The 25,770-nt window shown below is 44.4% G+C and overlaps 1 protein-coding gene across 2 annotated transcripts in view; it reads left to right on the top strand.

The window, feature by feature from the left end:
• The first annotated feature begins 342 nt into the window (after positions 1 to 342).
• ANOS1 (anosmin 1) overlaps positions 343 to 25,770 on the top strand; it is a 420,145-nt gene continuing 394,717 nt past the window's right edge. For both annotated transcript variants that reach the window (XM_085622286.1, XM_085622285.1), the window contains exon 1: positions 343 to 913. In XM_085622286.1, the coding sequence (XP_085478412.1) occupies positions 689 to 913 (225 nt within the window). In that variant the 5' untranslated portion in view covers positions 343 to 688. The remainder of the gene's footprint in view (positions 914 to 25,770) is intronic.

Here is a 25,770-nt window from a genome sequence, read left to right as displayed (position 1 = left end):
GACAATGGAGAAGTGCCGGTACTCGGCTCGGTAAATTTAAGAAGTGCCGGTTCTCAGTACCGGTGAGTACCGGCCCATTTAAAGCACTGCGTGACCAGTCCCAATTTTCCAGTGTGAGTTCCACTACGTGGAGCGCATCTAGTTTATGGGAAAACTTTCCGAAGTCGTTCTCCACTGGAGTCTGGAGCTCGCAGACTATGGTAGACGGGCGTCTGTGCACTCTGCACAGTACATAGACGAGTGAGCCTACGGCCAAGAGCACCGGCAGCCGACCCATAGGAGCAGCGCGCACAGGCGCCTGAGGTGATGCACAGTGGCTCCACCGCCCTGCTCGCTCCCTGTGCGGCCGTCCTAGCACACACACGACCTGTCCGCTGCCAGGCACGCTGCAGCCCCTGTCACACAAAGTCCGCCCCGCCCATGGGTACGATATCCCCCACGTCGGGCAGTGAGACAGCGGATGGTACTTGCACCCGCGTCGTCTTCATTGCTTGGCTGCCTCTGCTCCCTGTCACTCAAGGTTGTTTCCGCCCACAGAGGAAGGACGCCCCGCCCCCTGCCGGCCCCGAAGTGGTTGCAGGGGGAGTGCTTGCAGCTGATGGGGATTCAGAGTTGAATGACTGTCTGCAAGTTGGTTGTGTGTAGTTTCTGACGGGAGTGTTGTCTGGTAGGATCGCTCTCGCTCGCCATGCTCTCATTGAAGGAGCCCGGCGCGCTTCTCCTGGCTGTCTGCATACTCTGGATTAGCGGGGTGCCCCGCAGCCGTGCTCTGCTGAGCCCCGGGAGGCACAAGCACCAGCAGCAGCAACAGGACGAGTCCTTCTCCAGTGCAGGCATATGCAGAGCCCGCTGCACGTCCCGCTGCCTAAGCCTGCACCTCACCCGCATCTCCACGTACATCAAGCACTTCCAGGTACAGCAGTGGGTGAGAAGACCGACCCTGGTGCCCATCCACGGATGCAGCCTGGGTCTTTTTAAAACGGGGCAATGTATGGTTAGAGGCAGTTTGTCTAGAGGAACCCATAGCGCACAAAAACTAAAAAGTGTAGGAGTACCGCTCACATTGGAGTTAAGGGGGCGTGTATGCTACACTTTTAAAAGGTACTTATAAACATGCATGTGTTTGGAGAGTGCCCGGGTGGTGCGCCTGCGACGTTTGTTTACAATTAAAAAATGGACTTGGTCAATTTGTCTCCATGTGATGGGATACTGAGGTGTCGCTATACAAGTTAAAGTGACCGATGTATTTATTATGTTGCTGGTTGTGGGTAATGGCCACTTGCCTGCTGTTTCTTGGTTGGCGATTATTTTTTGGAGGGAGCCTCCATTTGTACATGTTCAAATCCGGGGGTGCTATAATTCTTCACGTCCCTCTACCTGTTCTGTTCTCACAACTATGGAGATGAAGTGTGAGCCATTGAAGTCAATGGGGGCAAACTTTTTGGGGAGGGAGGATGCTAGGCGAGTGTTTATAGCATTCCATTTGCCAAGAGAGTGAGGCTGGACAGCGAACAGGGAAGCCATCACCATCGTCATGTTCACCAGTTTCACAAGTCAGATCTGTGTGTCACGAAGTGCGTATGTAACGGTCGCTACTGTCTGCTGACGGGCGTGAGGCAATCTCCTGTGGCGCAAGTGGGTGGGCCCCTAACTTTCCCGGGGGGTGGGGGGCGCATTCAGCCAATAGACTACGAATATATTTGACTTTCAAATATGGAATACTCGGGGGGCCCCTCTTCATTCCTGGGGTGGCATCATATTGCGTTATGCCACTGTCTGCTTAGAGTCGTCGGAGTAGCTCTTGGCACTGTCCGGTGCGAAGTGCCTGGGCGCAGTCAGTGCTTAATTTTAGCCGGTGGTTTCCCGGTGCCCGGCACCTGCACTTATTGTGAACACCGGCGCTTGAAACAGTCTGCCACAAGGTGGCGCTGTGTGGCTAGTTTCGAGATGGCCATAAAAACAGGAAATTACTATTTCAATATACCTTAAAAATGACAATTGCCAGCAACCCAAGCCATTCTTATGGCTTTGGATGCCTGAAGTAGTCCGAACTGTCCCACTTGTAGGAGTGTGATGGTTAGTAGTTGTGCTGTTACTATCATTGGCAGCATGGCAGGGAGAATGTGTGGTGCAAACTGCAGGGGCCTCCTGACGACAGCCCTTGTTGTTTTACACATTAAGCACCGGGCGCAGTTGTGTGCAATCCAACTTCCGTGCCCGTCAGTGGAGCGCCCTACAAACCCACCGCCGCCACCACATCACAGGCGCGTGCCCTCTCTCCTCCGCCAGGCGCGTTTCATGTCAGTGTTTCTTCCTCACAGTTGGTGAATGATGAGGGGAGGGGGGCTCGGCTGCCGCTCGCTGCAATGCTGTTTTTCTCGTTTTTTTGTTTACTTTGGGAGGCTTAGCCACTGGCATGTACACCTGAGAACGTGTCGCACAGGGCGGCCGGCAGGTGTCTGTGTAGCCATGGGAAGCGCTCGCTGTATTCCGAGACACGCGGTGTTATCTACTGTGAGTGATATATTGAAGCTGCTGCCGGGAGTCATAAAGGCAGGCGTGCTTCGTCTTGCATAGCGCACGGAAGCCACATAAATCGACATGGGCGTGAAAGGGCGCTGCTGTCGGGCGCTTTATGGTGGGTGGCCGGTGCAGTGTGGGGTCTTCCTCCTTGCCCAAGGACCACTGCTCTGTGTCCTCGGGGTGGCTTTAATATGCGGTTATTTTAACAGGAATGTGTAAAAGCGGTCTCAGTTGAACAGATATTTAGTAAACTAAGTTTTAAAGCAGTACTCAATTGTATAAAGGCAGTGCGGCTATTTAGCGCAAAGGGAGTTATTTCACATGCGTGTTTATTCTAAGACTCATCTGATATAAATGGCGCCAAGAGGTCCGTTGGGGTGATATCGTGCTGTGTAACACACATGTTCTGATATGTTATAGTCATTTGGATGAGTTCCTGTGGATCCGTAGATTAATGCATGCGCCTTATTGATCTGTGTGCTATCTAAAACCACGGTTTCAAAACGCATTTAGTTCACTCTGCTCTTCATCCTTCTGAGGCCTTGGCAGGCGCCCCCGTGGGTGGGTTGATTGTAAAACCAGCCACGCAGCGCTTTGGGATACAAGCACTGTAAATTCACTCATATATTCTTATGGTATGGGAGGTGTGATCCTGTTGCTAAGTGCATAAGTGGTTTCCCTGACATGCGATTTATTTTACATATACTACCACAGCCTGCCCTGGCGGGCGGCAGCCCTGCAGCACGGTGCTGCCACTTTAAAAACCAAGTGGAAGAAATACAAACTCGGGCATCCGTCGTTCCAGTTCCCTCAGCTGTGGGGTATGTATCTTTGTTGAAACATCCTGGCCCCTTATATGCTACGTCGATGTGAGCCAGTGTGACGCAGTATTGCCCTTGCGCGTGTGATCGCACACCTGCTAATACAGACTCACCACGGCTCCTGTAACAGTCTAACCCGTTTGTTGAACTCGCACATAGAAGGGTAGAGAAGGGGGGGGTATTAATGCAGGGATGAAACCTGGACCGGGGATGGCACTGAGGCTCAAAGAGTGTGCCAGGCGCGCGTGGATATGGCGAGGAGCACCCCACTACCCGCGGTCCAAAATGAGATATAGCGCCAAGCAGGGCCGACTTTAGCGCTGGTGGCACCCGGTGCGACAATTATTTTTGGTGCCCCCCCCACGCCTCATGACCACCTCCTCGGATTTTCTCACTGCCACTGGGCAAAAGTACCCCTCATCTCTCCAATCATCAGTTATTGTTAAACACAGCCCCCCCCCCTCCCCCCCTTGAGGTCGGCACCCCCTCCACAGGTCGGCGCCCAGTGCGGCTGCATCAGTCGCACAGCCCTAAAGCCGGCCCTGGCACCAAGGTAGGGCCACTGCGGTGCCTTACCTGGGTAACCTGGGAGCGTGCAGGAGTGTCTCCACACACAGTGGTAGCCACCTAGCATAAGTACAACGCGGACGTGTGGTGAGCGTCTGCTGTGCCTATATAGCTGTGCTTGGAGAAGAACGCTGTGGTTCAGGTGCTGTGTCGTGACAGCTGGCCACTGCTACTTGAGACAACCCTTGTTTGTAATAGAAAGTGAAAAGTGCGAGGGGCGGTTTTTGTAGGCCAGGGTCACCCACTTGCTAGCAGGATAGATCGGTGAAGTGACTTGCGGGTCACAAGTTAGTTTCCTAGCTAGGCTGGCTCGGTCTTCATCCTTTCGAGGTCGGTGTATTGAGGGCGTTAAATGGGCTAATAGTAACACCTGTTACCGACAGCGTTTATAATCCGTGGAGACGACAGGGGAGGTAGCCACAGCTTGTGTGACACTCCCCCTAAAAAAGCTGCCGAAACACTTGGAAGGCCGGTGTTTCTTGATATGCGCCTCGGAGCTGTAGACCGATTTTTGCCCAGGTGCATCCTTTCGTCTCGCCACATCTAGATCACATGGGGTACAAAAGGCGCCTCCTGTGTAAAATAAGCTTTCTTGTATACCAGGGGACAATCTCTCTCTTAGAAAAACACGCGCGCGTGTCTGAAACGCCACCGATACCGCATGCAGCTAGAAGCGCCTAGTGCTTGCACGTCGCTCGATAGGCGGCCACCTCCCTTCATGAGCGATTTAAAAGGGCTCCTCAGAGCCCCTCGACTCCTCACATAAAACCAGAGGCAATTCAATCTAAATAACAGGGATTAGCGGCAGAAGCCTGGGGGCAGCATGAAACGAGGGCCTCGCCTTCCCCGAATCTCCCCGCTGTCCTTAAATGAAGGGTCGAGGACAGAATGCTCAAAGCCCTGGCAACTGTGTGATTTTAGGCAGACGCATCATGAGCTGCGGCCAAAGTTTGAAGCACTTGGAGAAAGTGAGCACCCCTCCCCCAACCTCTTTTAATAGATGTCATTTTAAGTGTGCAACTGCTTCACTGTACCTTCTGTGCGGCTTGCATTATATAAATGTGACGAATAAATAAAAGTGGGGCGGGCGCGTGACTCACGTTGTTGGTCTTTTCGGATAATTTGAGAACAGAGTTTAAACTAAATGAACGTTTCTACCTCAGCATAGACTTCCTGCTAATTGTGATCAGTTTGGAGTCGCCTGGCAAGATACGTTTAAGAATAATAATTGGAATAGATGGGTAATATAGTGCTTAATTGGGCAAGTGTCCCAGTTTCAATAAACTTTTTCAATTATTGAAAACGGGATTATATGATCTCCAAATGAACACAGGGATTTTATTCAAAGGGATAAAAGGCCTAATAGATTTTTCCTGATGTGAACATGTGACCCGCAGTTAGTCTACACGTCCCAAAAAGAGCCGCCGAACCTGCTGAGCTTTCGCGCCATTGGAGACAGAACCCAGTGAAGGCGCGGAATGTTCAAGGGGGCGGGGCTGACAAATCCGGGTCCAGGTCACGTGACGTCAGTCACTCCAGTGGCGTAGCTATCAGTAAAACAGCAGGTGCATTGGCACCGAGGGGGGAATGACGGACCCACTGCACCCTCATGTTGGTCAGGGCCGGACTGGGTACAAAAACCGGACCTGGCAAAGTGCTCGGCCGGCCCCCTCACCTCACCTCCGGGGCTTGGGGGTGCTGCCGAGCTCTTTGCCAGGGCCGTTTTTTGGCCGATTTTGTTACAGGGCCGACTTTGCAGCTATGCTGCAAAAACGGCCCTGTAACTAAAAACGTCCCTCAGGGGCCCAAAACCAGCCCCCACCCGTGCGGCGCACCGGGGGATTGCCCGGTGCCCGCTACGGCCAGTCCGGCCCTGATGTTGGTTGCCTTTAACTAGCCGTCAAGGGACTTCCAGGACTGTTAATGTTTCTTGTTTGCATTATGGCAAATGGCCTGCTACGTCACCGAGTGCAGTGACATAATTCAGAAGAGGACTTCATAGTTTGAGACTGGATCTTATAAAGGGTCAAATGCGGGCTCTAGTTTTTGCTTTTGGGAAATGGGAGAAAAGAGGTGGCTAGCACAGCGGCCCAGCGGGGGAACTGAAAACTGTGTAGATTTGTTTGGAGATAAAATGACACATTTGAGAATTGTGACCGACAGTTGACAATGCGCATGCCCATAGGTTGAGTGAGGTGCAGGTACACTGCGGTGCTCGTGCCAGTGGCAGAGCTGAGACAGACCTGTGTGGTGGACCAGACGCACAGGAGCAGAGAGCCCACCAAAGAGTCGGCTTCCTGCCTATTTAATTCGAGACATGGTACATTCTGTATTCTCGCAGGCCATACTCCAGGCCACTGGAATTATGCGATCCTGCAGCGGTAGCGTTTTCCATGTTGATATGGATTGATGTGGTACCAAGTTCGCTCAGACACTTATTTGTCAAACGGTCAACACAGTGAGATGATAATGCTAAATAATGTGCTGCACTATGTAGCATAATGTGCCTTTCTTGTTGCATAATTTAGTCAGGCTTGCTGCATAAATTGGTCGTGCATTGTCACAGTGACCGTGCTCTCACTCCCTAGAAAACAGATGGCGTTTAGACACATCCCAGGGTGTGTGTTAGGAGTGACAAGGCATCCACTTCCAGGCCCAGCCCTTCTGTCTGGGTCCTTGGCCTGGAAGCGTTTACTTTTTATGTCAAGATTGTCTGTTTTGATTGGTGACAACATATACAACAGGAAGACGAACAACGTTTATTACTAATTAAACTGGTCTCGCTGGAGCAGCAGTTCTAAATTGCTACCAGCAGGGGGTACTAGTACATGAAGACACAACCCAGCATGATTGTTTCTTTTCATGGCTTGACGTTGCCTCTTTTTTTGAATTTTAATGCACTTCTGTCTCAGGGTGTCTCGTTGTCCTCTGTGCCACCAATTGTTGTGCTTCCTATTTACGCTCAATGGTAATTTGTTCCGCATTAACGACCCCGTCTCTTTTCAATGCATTCCCCCGCCTGCCCCGCATTGCCCGGCCCTTTCTCAGGATTGTTCACCCTCAGAAATGCCTGCGCGCGACGAGCCCGGAGTTTGGCTGCGTCGCAGCGCGCATTGATTTTATGTTTGTGATAGAGCGCCTCGCCATTGTATTAACTCGCGGCGGAGGCTGCGAGCATGTCGTCTGCACTCGGGCAATCAGTTGTAATTCAGGATATTTGCAGCAAGAGTGGACCCGGCAGCTATAAATCTAGGGTTACTTAATTGCTCGGTTTCAAACCCAGCTGTTGTTTTGGCAGCGAGACAGCCGTGTGACTTGGATTATGGTGCAGAGAAATACGTATGAAGTGATGGGTGGAATGCTTGAATTAATCTCAGCCTTTGGTAATTATTCGGAGGCTAGTCCGTCTTTTGTTTTGGGGCCACTGTGCTCCTCTGCACAGAGATCAGCCATATGCAAATCAGATACTGTCATGCTCAAATAGAAACTGTATAGCTGGAACTGCCTTGCCAGGTCACCTCTGGATGGGAACACTGGCTTCCCCGGATCGGTTTATGCTTATAAAAAATGGGCCTCCCATTCCCAAAATTTGTATAAAAAGTGTCATGATTGGGGTGCGTGTGCCCTTACCCCCCTGGGCTCTGGTGCAGTTGCTTCTGCTGCACGGACAGCGGCTATGCTCGCCAGTTTTTGATTTGCCATCACAGGGCATGGACACCAAAGGGATCTTTCCCATAAGTTCTGAAAAGTTAAAGTTGAAAACAATATTGTGAGGTTGAATAAAAAACACCACATCAGTTTTTGGATAATGAAACTCTTGGTGGAAATACTGCTGCATACTAATACTTTAACATAATTCAAAGGCAGTGATGTAGTAAGTGTGGCGTGGACCCTACTGCAAGGAAAGTAGCTGTGCATTGTACCCAGTTGGGATAGAAATAAGACCGCTATAATGGGGGTTCAGTGCATCCCTGATATCACTAGGAACCCCAGAGCGCTGTTGCATCTGTTGCACTAATGATCCTATGCCCCTGTGCTGACTACAGACTCCCTCTTCCTGTCACATGATATTTGGACTTGGGGCCATGGACGCTGATGATGTATCTAGCCTATTCCTGGGTAGACAACTAGAAGAATGTCAAAACGACGGGATTGATGGACAATGCTTTCTAGACAACTGTTTTTGGATAATAAAAGCACATAAGCAAGTGAACAAATAATAAGCGTTTATTCCATATCCATTCTTATGCACTTGCAGGGCACAGGCTCATGTCAGGTTTCATCCCAGCTGCTGGTTCTGTGGTGTCCTCTAGCTCCCGCAAGGATTACTGTCCTTTCCTTCCTTGGGCAGAAGTATCCTGGGAAGAGCGCTCCAGAGCAACATCACCTTTCGGTGCCAAGTCCGCCACATTTACCAGCGCTAAAGAGCTGGATTCTCAGAGAGCCATTTGTTCTGGCCAGTTGTTGTTCCCCAAGAGCGCTGCTAATTGGCACCCCTCGTTAATAGATATCACTGTGACGCGGCCCTTTATGTTCAACCATTAATCAATGGCGTTTGTAAAAGATCCACCCGACCAGAAACCAAATTCAGGCCTATAAAAAAAGATTCAATCCAGCCTCACAAAGCGCACACACACTCACCCACTCACTCACAGACTCACTCTCTCTCTCTTTCTCCGAAAGATTATTTTAATTATAGTTGCAGGTTTTTGGCAATGTACATTTGTAATGTATTACATTGCAATGTGTCCTAAAATAATTTCATGCTTTAGGGTAACATAGAAGGGTAAGATGGAAGTAAGCTTAATTAAATCCTAAAAAAGGGAATATACCTGTTCTTTCCAACCACACATATATGTTAGTCATTCAAGCAAAGACCTCCATATTAATAATATGGGCTTGACCATTAAAGAAATGGCCACACCTTATCTTAATTACTTATGTCTCATTGCTTCACTGCCACTGGGTGAAATTCCTTCCCATGCTGGGCTTTATCAACATTGGCGACTCCTTTCTATGAATCTGATTAGGAGCAGAGGGCTAAATTCTGATCCCTACACAAACAGGCGGAAGCATAATTATGACTATTTATTGCACCCTCGATAATGTTCCTCTCTAAATTTAGGCAGGTGTAACCTCATGAAATTCACTGGGATAAAACATGGGTAAAAACTCTGATACATGTGGCAATTGGTGTGGTAAGCACTTACATAAGCGTGTAATTCCCCCTATTGTGAGTGTTAACTTGTAACAGGAGGTATTTATATCACACTTCAGTATATTAGTATTTACCAGATGAAGTAACACATACTTTGTTGAATTTTCTGAATAAGGAATACATCCACCAGAAACCTCAGAGATGCGCGGAGGGAGAGAGAAAAGAATAAACTAGAACCCGAATAAACTAATGTAGACACCTTGACTCAATGTTGATTGCTAGAAAATCCCTAAAGAAATTGACGAAAAAGTCCCACTCCACATCAAGGAAGTGATTCGCCACTTTCTCACACATGAGAAAGTAATACGGGGCCTGATGTATCAAAGGGTTTCTCCCATTCTGTGTCTTTGAGAAAATATGTTAGTACATATAGAACTCAGATCCTACAGTAATATGTTCCTAATTTTCGTTGCTACTCAGAGTGAGCAGGGTGTCGATCTTGGGGTCATAGTTTCCCTGCTAAGGCATTTGCTGGAAAAATACATTTTTAGCCACTCAGATTAAATCAGTGTAATTTGAGCCGTAGGGTTCCAATGCTCTGCACCAGCACTTAATTACCTACACTGGCACTTATGACAGTCTGCCACATCGTGGCACTGTTTGTGTAATTTAGATATGAGCATAACAACTGTTGTTTTCTAATTCATTGTTCATTAAAAAGGGCTAATATCTGACGCCCAAGCCATTCTTATAGCGTTTGGAGCCTGAAATAGTCTGAATTGTCACACTTGTAGGAGTTTGATTGTTAGTAGTTGTGTTGGTACTGTCATTGGCAGCGTTGGCAGGGGCTAAGTCTGTTGCAAGCTGCTGTGACCACCTGACGAGGGCCCTGGAACGTATTTTTTTTTAATACAAATTAAGCACTGTGACCTATTTTCCAGACTATAAATCCAGACTTGAGGATGTAAAGTATAAAGAAGAGTGATATTAGGCCTGCTGCAGGGACTACCTCCTAATCCATGTGACGTGTAACTACTGATTTGATGGTACAAGACTCAATCCTTCTTTTTGAGCACCTCCTGGAAATGAGGACCATCCGATTCAAAGAGTTCGTCAGACTTGTAATCTCCCCTCCAATTAAGACTGAGTACAACTTCCTGGATGAGGCCTTTCTGGACAGGCAAGCAAGGAATGAGAGCGACCGGACAAGCTATGTGGTTTAGCTTTTACTAAAACGAGGCATTCAAAGTTAATAAATCTTGGTTGCCAGGTGTGTCTAGCACCACTCAAAATGGCAGGAGCATATGAGGTAATGTTACTGTGCAGGGGTGGAACTATCAGGTTGTGGATTTTTGCAGTTTACCCAGGGATGTTGCGGCCCTTTAGAGCGGAGCAATGTGAATACCATATAGAAGATTGTTGCATTAAATATGGTTCAAATATCCATGACCTAAAGTAGACTCCCAGAATCCATGTACGGGCAAGATTCAGGCTATGCTAGGCCAGGCCAAGAAAACAAATCCCCAAACAAGGACAGTGTGGAACAGCTTTCTGAGCCATGCAGACATTTTCTTCTCTCCTAGCGTATCATTCTATAATTCCCCGTAACGGTATCAGGCGCTACACGATCAAAAAGTAGTTTTCTTGCCTTTGGTCAGTTGCACTCAAAGTGCAAGTGTAGCATGGCTTGCAGCAAGAGTTACCCCATATGTAAGACCCCAAAATCTAAAGATCAGCCTGACTCTGAACAGGGTCTTCTAGAAACAAGGATGTTGCAGAATTCCCACTCCTCGGCGTCTAGAAGGCTATTTGTTTTTGACACATTTCAAGAGCATCAAGACCTTCAAAAAGAGCTTATCAAACCTCAGTTGTTATGGATTTTCAGAATTACATTTTTATCTCAGAAGCCCCATGACTCGCGCGCAATGATTTTGAGAATATGATGTATGTTTTTTGTGATTGATTTTATTGTTTATTTTTACGTGCACATGTGGAAAGAGTGATGTTCTCCAACATTTTAGCAAACGTTATCCTTTCTTGTTTTAGAAGAAGTGCTGTTTTTTGTAGATTGTGGCAGATTTTTATGCAGGTTTTATGTTTATGGAGTCACCATGTGTTTGGGACATTATCTAACTTCAAAAGTTTGCCTGGATTGCGTGTAATTCATTGTTATCCACCTTTCATAGCACAGGTTCTAGGTCTATTGGAAAGTGCAGAGCACCCTAGAGAGCATTTTTAGGTCTCGCCTGACCCAGCGCATGCGCTGGTCTGGCGAGACTTATTGAGAGGGCTCCAAAAAGTGCTACCAGGCCTGCCTAGAGCTACAGTGCATGTGTGCGGGAGCACGCGCAGCGTTTTACCGCGATCACTTTCACTTTTACGGCCGCAAGGCCGCTTTGATGTTTGATCGTGATCGCGATCACTTTCCTTTTCACGGCCGCTTGGCATAGCTAATGGGTCTCGCTTTTGTGACCTTATAAGTATTTAGTTATGCAACTGTTGCATGGCTAAACACTTATAAGGTCCCAAAGGCGAGACCTATTGGCTATGCCAATGCTTGTTTTATTTGTATTTCGGGGCATCCTGAAAGGAGATGGTACGTGTAAAAAAAAAAAATTGTGAGTTGAGTCTGATTGGCACATGCTTTGCCATAATGTCATAGGGAAGAGGGGATGGTGAGTCCCGTAGTTAGTCAGTACTACATGGCACACTGTTGTGTGTTTTATATATTTACATTCGTGTTCAGCTACTCGATTTTTTTTGTCATGTGCAATAGCAGTCGTAGAAATCAACATCTTGGCCACCAAGGCCACTAGTTTGAGTTTAAAAAAACCGTTCTTTACTCTATTTCCAAGTTTGGTATTCCATTGTCTGCGTGCACGGGATTCTCACCCATTCCACATATCGATGATAATAACCCCCTTTTATTGACGCTACGAAATGTCATGACCTGTGGAAATAAGCCACTGTTAAAATCCCAATTTACATGATAGTATTTGCTTAGCAAAGACGCATTCCCACTGCGACATATAGTGTAAGGTCTATGGCTATCCTTATTAACCGATACAGTCATCTTATTTCAAGCCAGCCACAGGTGGTATCAGCCATGAGCCCTATGCGCGCCACCACTGTAACATCTCTTCTGGGCATGGATGTCAATTCACCGTCGTGCTGGGTAGTAGAATTGACTGAATATACCCTCTGGCCTTGAGGACATAAACCAGATTGATCCATTTTCCCACCTTCATCCCATCGACAGCCAGAAAGTAAACCTAGCTCTTTGTGTCCAATTTACTTATGATTCCTGCGCTAGGTCACTTCCAGAGGCACCAGAGGGCAAGCCCTGAGGGCCGGCCGCTAACACGGACCGCTCCTAATTGACTCGTGTGGTCTTGGTTTGAATGGTGTAAGATTGTTGTTTTTTGGGTGCTGCCTAAAGGCTAAGCATGACCTTCTAAGGTGTGCGGCTGTTGTTAGGGCTCGTACGGAGACAATAAATGTGATCCTGTTCATGAGCATCTCTTTTACTGGGTCTAATGACATTTCTGAATGGTTGGTGCCCAGAAAGTCCTGTAAACCGTGGTCTTCCTCTCATACATATGTGTGTTTAGATGTTGCTGACTTAGCAATACTCTACTGTGTAGCAAAGCCAGTTGCCCCCAAACCATGTAAAGGGGTAATACGTATAGTGCATGATTCTAATGATGCTATGGACAGTGATGGCCTTTCAGCTACGCCAGCATCACAGGGCGAGGAGGCCACAAAGTGGATTCTTTGGATCTTTCTTTGATGCATATTGTGTGTGGCATAGCAATGGACCAACAGGTATGTCTTATGGCTCTTTACCGCAGTCTTTCCGAAAACGTGTTATGTAGAGGCCAAATGCAGATACTTCCCAGGCTTTTTTGTTGCAAATGATTAACCTTTAGTGGAACCATTGTGTGCATAGAGGACTGTCAACATATGCAAAGTCTGCCTCTTTTTTTGTTATAGGTAACGAGTTTATGAATGGCAATCTAAGCAACCTTCCACTCTGCCCCTTTTATATCCTGTAGTGAATTTGTTATAAAGAGGTCCTCTAAGCACAAGTACAAATTTGATTTGAAAGATGTTTTACTTTCCTTGTTCTTGTATGAGTATAAAAATCGAATCTAAAAGACCTAAGTTAATTTTTCCAAGAACTAGTTAACAACTTCTACTTAGATGTCCATGTTTAATAAAAACTCTGAATGTATTCTTCAAGCTGATCTTCAAATAAGGAATGTTCGAATAATGGTACAAGTGACAGGATTTTTTTTCTTCTGAAAATAACAATAATAATGGAAGGCTGAGGGAATAATCCATGACATATTTCCTTTTAAGGACGACATACAAACATCAACCCAATAGAATACTTGGATAACATTTTATTTAGTTCAGAGTCAAACGTTTTTCTTGGACGACAACCACAGGTGCTGCCGAATGTTAGTGTTGCTGAATCCCATATGGTTTAGTCTTGATTCCACCTAATGCCTTTTTCTTTCACCAACCTACACTCCCTCTCTTTATCTAACTCTTGCAGGTTGTTTTTCATTCCAGTTGTCTCTTTGTCACTTTTTTTCCTTTTTTTCATCTTCCCTTCTCACATTTCTCCCTTGCTGTTTGCAGTTCTGGATCAAAATCTGACAATGAAAATAAGCCCCACTTACCCAAAAGCAAGTGCTTATGCTCACCCCTGACAACCACCAGCACAAATTAAGCATATGATGCTGACTTATTTGTGTACATTTCAATGATAATCTGCAGAGATGGAAAGCTACACTCTGTAGTGTTTTATATTCCTGTATTTTTTTAGAGTATTCTAATTGATGATAATCGTGACTTGCAATTTTTTTTGTTGTTGTGTGACTCCTTCAAGGCCATGGACATTTCATAAACGTATACTTCACATTCTCTCCTCTTTTACTGACCATTTCTTAAATAACATTTTGAGTATGTAGGGACCCAATAAAAACTGAAAATATAATTTGGCTGTTATGTGCAATAATGCGTAATTAGAGCACCGGAATGTTGAGAGCTCCATTAGACAATGGAGTGTCTAAGGGCCAATTATGGTCAGAATAAACATTTTAGTCTAAAAATACAATGCTTGTCTTTCTGCTTCCTGTTTATTTTCGAATATTCGACCCTCGGTGGGTAGAATGTGCTAAGCGCATTATAGCCCTTCTGCTTCAGATTGTACTGGTTGTGAAATGCTCTCTCCCTGCTATTGGCCTTGTCCTGTGGATTAGGCCTGTAAGTGGGGAAGAAGGCATTTAGCAACCGTTAAAGCCCTCTGAAGCTGACTAAAATAATATATTATCAATTTTCAACAGAAATTACACTCAATAATTTGCCTCAGATGTAGGTTGCATGGTCAAGTGCTATAGTTCCCGCTTGTCTCTCTTTTTTTTTTTTTTTTTTTTTTTATCTGCCAGTAAAATGATGACTATAAAAGCATTTTTTCAAATGGACTGTATTTTGGTGCACTTTCCTAGATGCAATTGACGTGGCGGATCAGTATTGGGATGGCTACGGATACCGCAAGCCCTGCACTGGGGATCTCCTTGTTGGGATCATACACGGGCATATGTGCTACATCTTGAAGGGGCGTATTGGGGATGGTGTTGCAATTTCACCAGTGATGTCATTAATGACGTTGTTTGTGAAAAATAGCACTTCATGGGATGACTTAAAGGAAACTTCTAGAAGCTACATTGATACAATGTCTGGTAGACAGGGCACATTTTCACTCAACTGCAATGACCCCGCTTCCTTTCATTTCAAATGTTCGGAAAGTCATTCTAAGATCTGAAATTTTACAAAGTCAGTTTTCCCAGAAGGCCTGCTTTACCGATTGACCCGTGGAAGATGTGTATATAGGCTGGTATACTTTAACATAAGTGGGGGAGGGGTAATAGGAAATGTTCCTCCGGATTGACACTCATTCATATTTATAACAAAAGGTAATTGCCCGAAAGGTATTGCCGGAATCAAGGTCGTTATTAACAATTACTTGGCTGTTTACCTGAACAGCAGGCAAGGGTTTATAACCGGGTTAATTTCATAGTTGAGAAGATGAATTTCAGGAAAGCATTTCCCATTTGCTAATTCCACTGGCTTTTCTTCGAGTCTACCAATCCTATCGGAGCAGTAACTAAGAAAAAAAACACAACTCCCGCTCCAACCGACCTTCGTTGTTGACATGTAACTGAAAGGGTTAAAAAGACATCATGCAGTCCACTTTATTTAAACTTATGAGTACGGTCATGATCGGTTTGTCATTCTTTGCATCACTTCCCTTCAATGTCTTGCTTTCGACTCCAGGACCTTTGACACTGTAGAAGATTAACTACCACATTTGTGCCTCCCCCTCACCCGGAAGAGATACATATTAACTACTGAAAAGCCTGTGATTGGTTTATGCTCCCATGACTGATAGCTGAATGGCTACCATGTATTTTAACAGGAGTATGGGGAACAGCTGCTGTTCACAGTGTACCCTCATGGCAGGAGGAAATGCCACAGAACAGAAGAAGCTACCTACAATCTGAGTGCAAAGTCGAACCATTGACCCCTAATCATTGATTAACTTTCCCAGATAGGAAGGGTAACTAAAAGAGACAATTTTGAGATTAGCTAAATTAAATCCTGAACCAATGCACACGAATGCTGCACTTGCACTTATTTAAAACCGCCTCACTTCATGTCACACCCAAAATGGCGTTGTCATCCGCTCGCTGGTGTATAATGTATCACAATAAAAATAACCTCATCGCATAGAATGTTTTCACGCCTGCATAGGAGCTGTTTGAGCACACACCTGTGAGGACGAAAGACAATCAGTAGTCCCAATAAAATGTGTTTTCTGGTGTTTCGAACAGTATATAAACAGTGATCAGAGTTACAGTTCAGACAGCAACACTGGAAAGGGCAGTAATAGTTTGAGTGACAAGCCGGTTTTGTGTTTGAGTACACAGTGAAATTTCTGATGGACTTTTCAGTAGATGTAGGAAAAGTTTGTGAACCAATCGATTGTCTTGAACTTTTTAGGTCCGATGTTAGCCAAGACATTTTGATTTTTTGCTAAATTTATATATGTAATAAACTAACTTACAGAGACCTGTAGTTAGCCGTCTTCTTCCATTGGTCTGTTATTTTAGCATTTACATTTTTCTTCCTCCCACTACAACATATAGCATGGGGCAATGGGGCATCCCACTTCAGCCGTTGGCTAACTTCTGTGAGTGACAGCTTTCTGCTCTTTCACAAGGAGCACATTCACACTCAGTGTAGTTTCCTTCAGTGCTAGGCACTACTATGATAATGCCTCCTTTTTTGGGAGAATAAAAACAAATATTTATACTATTAGCCATTTGTTTTGCTTTGATGAGGACCCGGCATCTACCACAACAGTAAAGGTTTCCAAAACTATGACAAAACCAGCATTGGCAAAGACAAAAGGCTGGAAGCCAATGCCAGACCGATTGCTGTTGGTAATGCTTCTATAACAGGCCCATAAATGTAACAATCTTAGATTTCGTATATCAAAAATTATGTGTACAGGCAACACAAAATAAATAATCAACTCAAAATAAATTGTTTCTACCTCCGAGCTACACCATGCTCCTGCTGAATGTGGTCTAGGGGTATCTGAAATCTGTTTTTAGATTGGGCCTATAATAAAAGGGTAGTTTCTCTTGAAGACTGGAGTCAGCATGAGCTGAAAAAGAACAATATCTAGAGGCACTGTACCTGCCATAGGCCTTTTATCGTCTAAGTGTTTTCCATTCAAGGTAGCTCACCGAGAACCATGAAACACAAGACTCTTATTATTTTCAATTTCCTTACCGGTCAGATAATGTTCTGATGAGGTACGCATAAATTAAAATACATTATTATTTTAGTTCACCTCCAGATTTGGCGGCAAACACTGCCTGCCTTTATGTACTACTAATAATAATTGTTTTTGATTTAGTGCTTCACACTCCATGTCCGCAGTTTTTAGGCAGTGTAAATAATAGGTGTTGCTATTACCCAATTTCATGGTACTTAATATACCAACCTGAGATGGATGAAAGGCTGAGTCCGGCTTACTGAAATTGGAGTGGAACTCAGATCACAAACCTCAGATGAGTGGAATGCTATCTTGGCTTAGCTGGGATTCAGGCTCGTGGTCTGCAGATTACTGCGTATGTCAGAAACAACTGTTCAGGTCACTGAGCCTTCCTGGCTTAGATGCCCAGGCTTGTATGTGTAAGAACACTGTATGATCTGACATCAAATCAAGAGGGACAACGTTGAGAGGCCAAGCACAGATCATAAATGAATGAAAAGGTAGTACAGAATCCTAATTTGAGAACTGGACTACAAAAGAACACGTCTGCAACTACAATAAAAGTGCAATTGCTGATAAAAAAGACCATCTTTTTCGCTTGCTTCCAAAACTGCCAAGGAGCAGGATGTTGTTGAATGGGTATTGGACTATGAGTTTTTGTATAAAACAAAAACCCCAAAAGACATTGTGCCAGAGTGTTAGACATTTTGAGATATGATTTTTTTTTTGCATAGCACCAGGGACATGTACGATCGCTGAATTTTGTGAGTTCCTAACTGTGACTCTTTGCGACTTGCAATTAAGAAGTCACAAAATGCGACATACAACAGTGTGTTTGACATTGTTTGTGATGCCCAGTGGGTCGCAAATGAACCGGCCTCATCAATATTAATGAGGCAGGTCGCAATTTGTGACCCATTCGGGATGGCCATAATCACAGGGATGGGGGCCTGCTGCAGACCAGCATCTTATGGACTGCTTTTTCAATGAAGTCTTTTTTTTGTAATTCAGCCCGTTAATGGAAAATGGGATGCATTTAAAAAACAAAAATGAAAAGTTTCTTTTCATTTTTTTAATTGTAGGTAGTGGTCCGTGGGACCACTGACTGCTCTTAAAAAATGTTTGTGTCCACATTTGCAAAGGGGAAGAAGTCCTTTGGGGACCCCTTCCCCTTTGTGAATGGGTTACCACTAACTTGAGGATGGTGGTAAACTGCGAATGTTTTGCGACCGCATTTTGTTTAGGAAAATATCCATACATTCGCCTGCAACTCACTATCAAGAAGGGACACCCTTAACACCCCCGTCCTAATACCGATTCGCTAACCCTGTTTTGCAATTTGGTAATAGGTTACCAACTCGTAAAATAGTGTAAGTACATGTCAAAAGGCTATTTATCGGCCGCAAACAGCCCGATTCTTAGTTTGCGACAGCTAAAACCTTTTTTACATGTCGCCCTAAGGCTCATGCCAGAGGCTTGTGCACACAGCGGTACACAAATCTCCATTGAACAAATGGAGTACACAAATAAATCGATAATAACTCAAAATAATTGGGAATGAAGAAAATTAAAAAAACAGGTTGATCAACATAATCAAATTGAAAACGATTGCTGAGGAGTGATTCATTTGTTAAACGAGAGCAATTGGTGGTTTCCAACTTGAGTATAAAAATAAAAATGGGAAGGGCTTGTTGTGCCACCAAATAGTAAAATCCAGTTTGGGCTACACAATGACCAACAAACATGATAACAGTCTCCTTGTTTTTTCATTATATATACATTGGCCTCACGTATTCTTTATGGATATCCTGAAAGGAGCTTGTTATTCGTGGCTTGTTAAACCAGCACCTACTAAATTTAGAGCACGCCTTTACTATCTATGGCTTAGTAATGAGGTCGAATGCCATCACTGTATGAACGCTAACAAAAAACCCAACCTGTAGACGCTAACCCCTGCAAAGCACGTATGTACGCAGCACTCTGCGTTCTTGGATGGATGATGACACTGGACTCAGATGAAAACAATGTGTACACATATATAGATGTAAGACTCCGTATTTGTGGTTTTTGACCTACTGTCACATTTAAGACAGGAAAACCTGTTTATTTCACCGTTCACAGCTGGGTGTAACCTGAGAGTGGACACAGTAGAAAGCAATATGACAAATAATATGCAATTTACTTCATCCGCGAATAAAGCATAATTAATAAACTGTTAACTGAATAGTCCAGTAGATGATAAAACTGCCCTTATGCAGCTGGTACGAATTGGATGTGTGGAACAGCATACAGAGATGAACAATACGAATGTAAGGACGGACAAACATACTGCAAATCAGAACTACATGGGTTTAAACCATATGAGTGAAATTGTGGCACCGCCCACTGAAATAGTGAACATATAATAGATTTAGAATGAAAGCTTGCATTAAAACTAGGTAGTTAGGATTCACGTTGAAAGACATTGCATTGGAATTAGCTAGTTATAATTCACATTGGAACCACGTGCATTAAAAGCAGCCATTTATTCAACTTGAAAAAATGCATTAAAGTTTCAAGAAATTGCATTAAAAGTTGGTAGTTTGGATTCGCAGGGCAATAAATTGCATTCAAATTGGAATTTTCTAACGTGAACGCTCTGTGTGCCCTTGTTAGATCTTCAAAACAGAAAGAACAAATACAGCAGACATAACGCTACTTTGTAAATGACGAGCGAAAGAAGAGCCCTCTGCCCTTTTAGCAATATTTAAGTGCCTCTTAAATAGAAACGATTGGACTCGTGTGTTTATTGCACATTATGAGGGACCACCCTGCAGCTTTGTCTCTGTGTCTGAGAAGGAAGACATCAATAGGCCTGTAACAATGCGCACAACTGCAGTGCCAGGCCATCTGGTACACAGCAAGCTCAAAAGTGGAACCACAATAAAAGCACATGGGCTGTCTTTGATGAACTCTCAGCGATTTTGCAAGCTCTATTGGTTTGGTCAGATAAACCAGGGCATGAAGGTGAAATGGAACTTGAAATGTTGTGATCTTGGTGAAATCCCACACTTCAGGGCTCACTGTCTTTTAAATCTGGAGGTGCCTTTTCAAATGTTGTTACTGGAACCCAGCCTACAGTTGAATCTTTTCGGGACATTTTAATTCCTCAATAATAAGAATTAAGAGTAAGTGTAAAGGTAGAAGTATTTCAAGTCTAGTAAATTGTCTTTATTCAGAATCATAAGTATTAGTTTGAAATGAACAGATTACAAACCCAGTTTCAGAGGACTTTCCTGTAAAATTAGGCTCATTAGAGGAAAACCATCAATTTGTTGTTTGTGATTCTAGTCCAGTAAACCTGCTAGGGAGACATTTGCTGTGAACCTTAATGGCAGGGGGAATAAACTTTCCACTGTGTACACTGTAACTAGAGGTATTTCAATCAATCAATCAATATGAACTTTATTCGGATAAAAACAACATATCCATAAAAGTGCAGTTAAAAAACATTATTTACAGTTGGACATAGAAGAAATTAGTCCGAAATCATAGAATTACGAAAACGTACAGCCATTTTTAAAAAGGATCCAACTCGGAAACATAATTCATCATTATCAATTGCAAGCATCAACTCATAGGCTATTTTATAATCAGTTACGCATCGGGATTTAAAGTACGGAATCAGAAATTTTTTCGTGAGCGGTAAATAGAAGGAACAAAAGAATGAGAAATGTAACATTGATTGTTTCAGATTGTGGGTACATGGACAGGGGGTGTGATCAAGGTTCAGAGAATAGCCAGTTGGAAAAGACAGTAAGTATTTCATGGTGTCGGTCCTTAGCCTGAAGAATAGACCCCGTTCCCAACAGCCAACAGGTTTTAAGAGATATGTAGGCATTACTGTGGATACATGCTCTATTCGCATATATCTAGCAACTGAGGTTTTATTACGTTCAGCTGCTAGCCTAGTTTCTTTATACGATGCATAGAGTAGTTTTTCCACAGTTTTCATGCTTGGGGGGTTGTGGGCTAAAGGGTTTATAAAAAGATGTTCCAAATTCAGGCTAATTAAGCTTTTGTGGACTCCGGCCAACCATGATATGACCAGCCCTCTGTCACATTTTAAACAATCCAGGATAATTTCCCTAGTCAGTTGTGCGGCCGGGTTTTTCCAAATCCTAAGCCAGAATAATGTCGGGCGTGCCTTAATAAAATCCTCTATATAGGATAAGTGAAGCTCGCCGTGACAAGCATATGTAGATGAGGAAAATGGGGCACCCAATATTTTGCGACAAAACCTGTTCTCTTCTCGTTGGATAGGTGAGCTGGCAGTGTTCCCCCATACCTCTGCGCCGTACGTAACGGTTGGAATGCATTGTTGTCTGTAAATTTTGACAATAGCAGGCACTACCTCTATGTTTTTGGGTTTGGGTAGCCTGAGAATTGTATTAATAGAATTAATAAATTTCCTATTGCAATGGGCAATGTGATCATTCCACAAACCGTTAGATGCAAAGACCTGGCCCAGATACGGAAAAGTGCTGGTGCTAGACAATCTGGTAGAGTTAGATACAATAGAAAGGTTAAAATACTTCTTAGTCCCACATGACATTAAAAATGATTTCTTAAAATTAGTACACAGATCTAATGTTGCCATAAATTCCACAAAACCGTTGACCAAAGCTCTCAGGGCATTAGGGGTACGCCCCATTAGCACAGCATCATCTGCATAAAGCAGCGCGGGGATTTTATTCCCGTCGATGCTAGGGACGTCCTCAGTTAGGGGCAGTAGAGATTTAGATAGGTCATTGATGTATAAAATGAATAGGAGGGGGGCCAAGACACAGCCCTGTCTGACCCCCCTACCAATTTCAATTGGCTTAGAGACCTCACCGTTCCTTCCAATGCGAACCCTGGCTTTCAGGTCTCTGTGTATATATGCTAAAAAGGAGACTAATGAGTCGTCAAGGCCGAGAATTAAAAGGGTTTTCCACAGCTGGGATCTGTTTACAAAATCAAAGGCTGAGGTAAGGTCCATGAATGCCAGATACATTGGTGTTTTCTTAGCTACGGTGTATTTACTGACAATCAGGTGAAGATTCAGGCATTGTTCAACAGTGCCGACCCTACTCCTAAAACCCAATTGAGACCGATGCAGGATCTTGTTATCCTCAGCCCATGAATTAATTCTGTTAAATAACACCCGTCCCAGGATTTTTAGGGTGTTATCAATCAATGAGATTGGCCTATAACAGCTCGGGTTGGATCGGTCTCCTTTCTTAAAAATTGGGACAATAGTGCTAACTGACCAAGTGTCTGGGATAGATGAGTTGGTGAGATTGTTAAAAACATTCGTAAGAAGTGGCGCCCAAAAATCAGGTTTACTTTTAATAAGGTCGATAGGGAGACCGTCTGGTCCGGGGGCTTTGCCCCCCAGGCTTTGAGTTATTGCTTCTTCGACCTCATATAGTTCAATCAATATCCCACCAGTGTATATGTATTCTTTTTTGGGATTATTGGAAATTGGGGCAGCATAAATCTTACTAAAATGATCTTCCCAAGATTCACTCATAATGTTACATGCAATTGGTGTGGGGATATTACCCATAGATTTCATATCCTTAACTGCCTTCCAAAAATTCTTGCTGTTTTTTAACACATTAGCCTGCACAAGATTTGCCCAGTTGTTATTAGTAAGCTCTTCCTTTCTGCGTTTTATAACTTTTTTATAGTTTGCCCTGAGTGATGATATAGCGGACGCCACTCTGGGTTTGCTTACAAGGGCCTTTCTTAATGCTCTATTAGCCGCAGAGCATTCAGCATTAAACCAACCAAGCTCATAATTCGGCTCCCTTATTGGTTTAGACAGTATATTTTTAATGCCAGAGCATAGCCCTGAAAAGGCGTTAACTACCTTTATATTATAAAGGCAGGGCGTTAAACAAATGTCCACCAGATTTGAGTGGTGTTTAATCATTTTTTCAAATAAAGTGTTGTTGTCAATATTGCGCCAAACTACTCTGAGTTTGTCATTTGATGCCACCAGATCTCGTGCACCGAGCGCAAAATCATGCGCAGGGCGACGTGAAAAGCTTAGAGTAGTACTAATCGGATTATGGTCGCTTTGCATAGTTTGTATCACCTCTGCCTTTAACACATAACTTTCTAAAGAGGCGGTTACAAATATATAGTCAATAATAGAAGTGGAGCCTCTGCTTCTATAGGTAGGAATTGCGCTACTGTCAGGGGGGGAGGGATCGGCAATCTGCATAACATTCCGGAAATTATGGGAACTTAAAAGATTCACTAGTTGTTCCCCTCGTTGACTCAGAGGAACTCGTGTGTCAAGTCGGATAGCAGAAAAAATGTCTTTGTGAATCTTAACATTAAAATCACCGCCCAAACATATACCCATAATTTGGTCATCGCACGTACTAGATTGTAATTGTAAAACAAAATTAAACAGAGATGAAAAGTTCATATTGGGCACAGTTTTAAAATCATCATTGTAAAAATTTATCAAATAAATTGAAACTCCCCTAGTATAAAGAACTGCATGAAATTTGTCGCTGTTCGTAGGTATAATTCTGAAACGACCACCTGCCTTAATATTAATCCAAATTGACAGACCTCCAGCAGGTCTGCCTGATGTGGGGATGGGGGACAAGATATTAAAACATTCAAACCCCTCCATATACAAATCCTGGGTTGCCCAAGTCTCCTGGAACATAACAACATCCTGCTGATTAATTAATGCTTGCCAATCCACTAAATTTAGCTTGGATGACAAACCAGCTATATTCCAACTTAAGATTTTAAGTGTCTGATTATTTTCCCTGGTGTCTAATATATCCAATATGGGAGCATGGGGACTATCTTGGGTTGGTACTAGGATTGTAGCGTTAGTTCTTGGAGCATTCACTGACTGAGTACGCAGTCAATCTTGACAGTCCAAGCCCGACAACGGGGTAAATCTGTTATAAGTTGTAGTGTAATCATGTATATTACGGGGTGGCACTTCAAATACAGGTTTATAGAAATAACCTAAAGGTAGGGCCCAGATATTAGTATCTTGACCCATCTGTTCCATCTGGGGTGTCAAAATAGTTTTAGCCACTGATTGTCGTCGAAAATTGATGATAATGCAGTCACCATCGATATCTTTGGGTGAAGTCCCCAACCAGCCTACTCGTCGTACCATAATTATGTTCCCGATCAATGAGGGCCTGAATCTCTTATGTTTGGTAAGCCAATCCACGCACTTGCAGCGTAGTTGCTCCCAGGACTCAAACTGATCTTCTCTTAAGGGGGGAACACCTGCTAAAATTACGACGTATGGGCATGCCTCAGGGGGCAGGTTTAACACCTCCTTGTTGCCCACAAGATTAGTTGTTGGCTTTGGGTTAGTATCGGCCTCTTGTATGATTTTATTTATTTGGTTTATGGGTACATTTATGGTGTGTGACTTGTTATTTGATACATTACCATCTGAAATTTCAATAACACGGTCCAAAGGGCTATTGGCATCCCTAATATTTCTCACATCAAGACAGGTGCGAATCTTATTACAAGTCACGCAATTACTAGGTCCCGGAATTGGATTGGGTGTCACTTCAGTATTTGGCTGGGGAATACATTTACTATTTGAGAGAATATTAGCATTTCGCCCGCCAATATCGGCACGGTCACATGTATAGGCAACTGCTTGAGGTACCACGTTCGGAGGCTGTGGTACCGGATTAGGAAATTGAACAAGCAGCAGGCCGTTAATACGGTCTTGTAAAGAGGAGAGGAAATTATCGAGAACTGGCTTAATATGATCTGTAATAACAGTTACTAGATAACTAGTATCAATTACTCTGTTTACAAAATCATTGTCAGTAGTGGAAAAAGGGCGACTATTGTCTGTTTGTGTTCCAACCGTACGGGAGATCATATCAACCAGAGAAATGTCCTCAGATATTTGATTAGTGGATGGGTGAAACCATGAGGTTAGGGTCGAGCGTGTAGAGCAGGGTCGGCTAGGTTGTTTTCTCTTCACGCTTGCAATCTCTCCGACTTTCCTTTTGCGTTTGGCCCCCATAGTAGATGTCGGTACGTTTCTAGCATCAGGGTTTGGTACAGGTGAATCTGATGTTATAATGTCACATGCCGCTTCAGAAACTGAAGCAGGGGCTATGGAATTGTTAGCGGATAGGTCACAAGTCTCGTCAGTGAATCCGGTAAGTGGTGCAATAAGTGGAGCAGATTGTCCAAGACCGAGAGATAGCCGCCTCTCCGTAAGTTCAATTTCATTACTTACGATGCTAACTGCCCTTTCCAACATATTTTCAATACAAGTAGTAGTTGATTTCGTAACCGTAGCGTTAGTGCGCTTCCCCATGGTTTTCAAAGTGGCTATACAACAGTATTACAGGGGAGTAACAATGTCAGAATAGAATAGAATAACAATGGGGGCGGGTGGCGCTCACCTGCGCAGCGATCGATGGCTGCTTTCAATTGTCGGAGGTGTGGCCCAGACCAGACTCCTCCGGGCTCTGACGGGCAAGGACGGGCCCGCCCTTCGCCCGGGCTTCGCCCGGGCGTCGCCCGCGCGCGTCCCGCGCCGCGTTGAGCCTGTGTGGGTTTTAAACAGGCTGGGCGCAGGCTGATCTCCTCACAGCCGGGCGCCCAGCAGCAGGGCCTCTGGGTAATGTAGTTCTCCTCCCTCACGGTGTGGCCTCGGGAAGTGACAAGCACAGATTTCCCCAGCAGCAGGGCCGTTCCCCTCACGGCGATAGCAGCAGCAAGTTTGCCAGGTCACAGGTAAGGTCTTCAAAGAGCGCGTCCCGCGCCGCGTTGAGCCTGTGTGGGTTTTAAACAGG

This window comes from Triturus cristatus, chromosome 8 (genome assembly GCF_964204655.1).
Source record: "Triturus cristatus chromosome 8, aTriCri1.1, whole genome shotgun sequence".
NCBI classification, from domain to species: domain Eukaryota; kingdom Metazoa; phylum Chordata; class Amphibia; order Caudata; family Salamandridae; genus Triturus; species Triturus cristatus.
The sequence above is the reverse complement of the archived record's forward strand: the minus strand, read 5'-3'. Positions and strand labels throughout refer to the sequence as shown.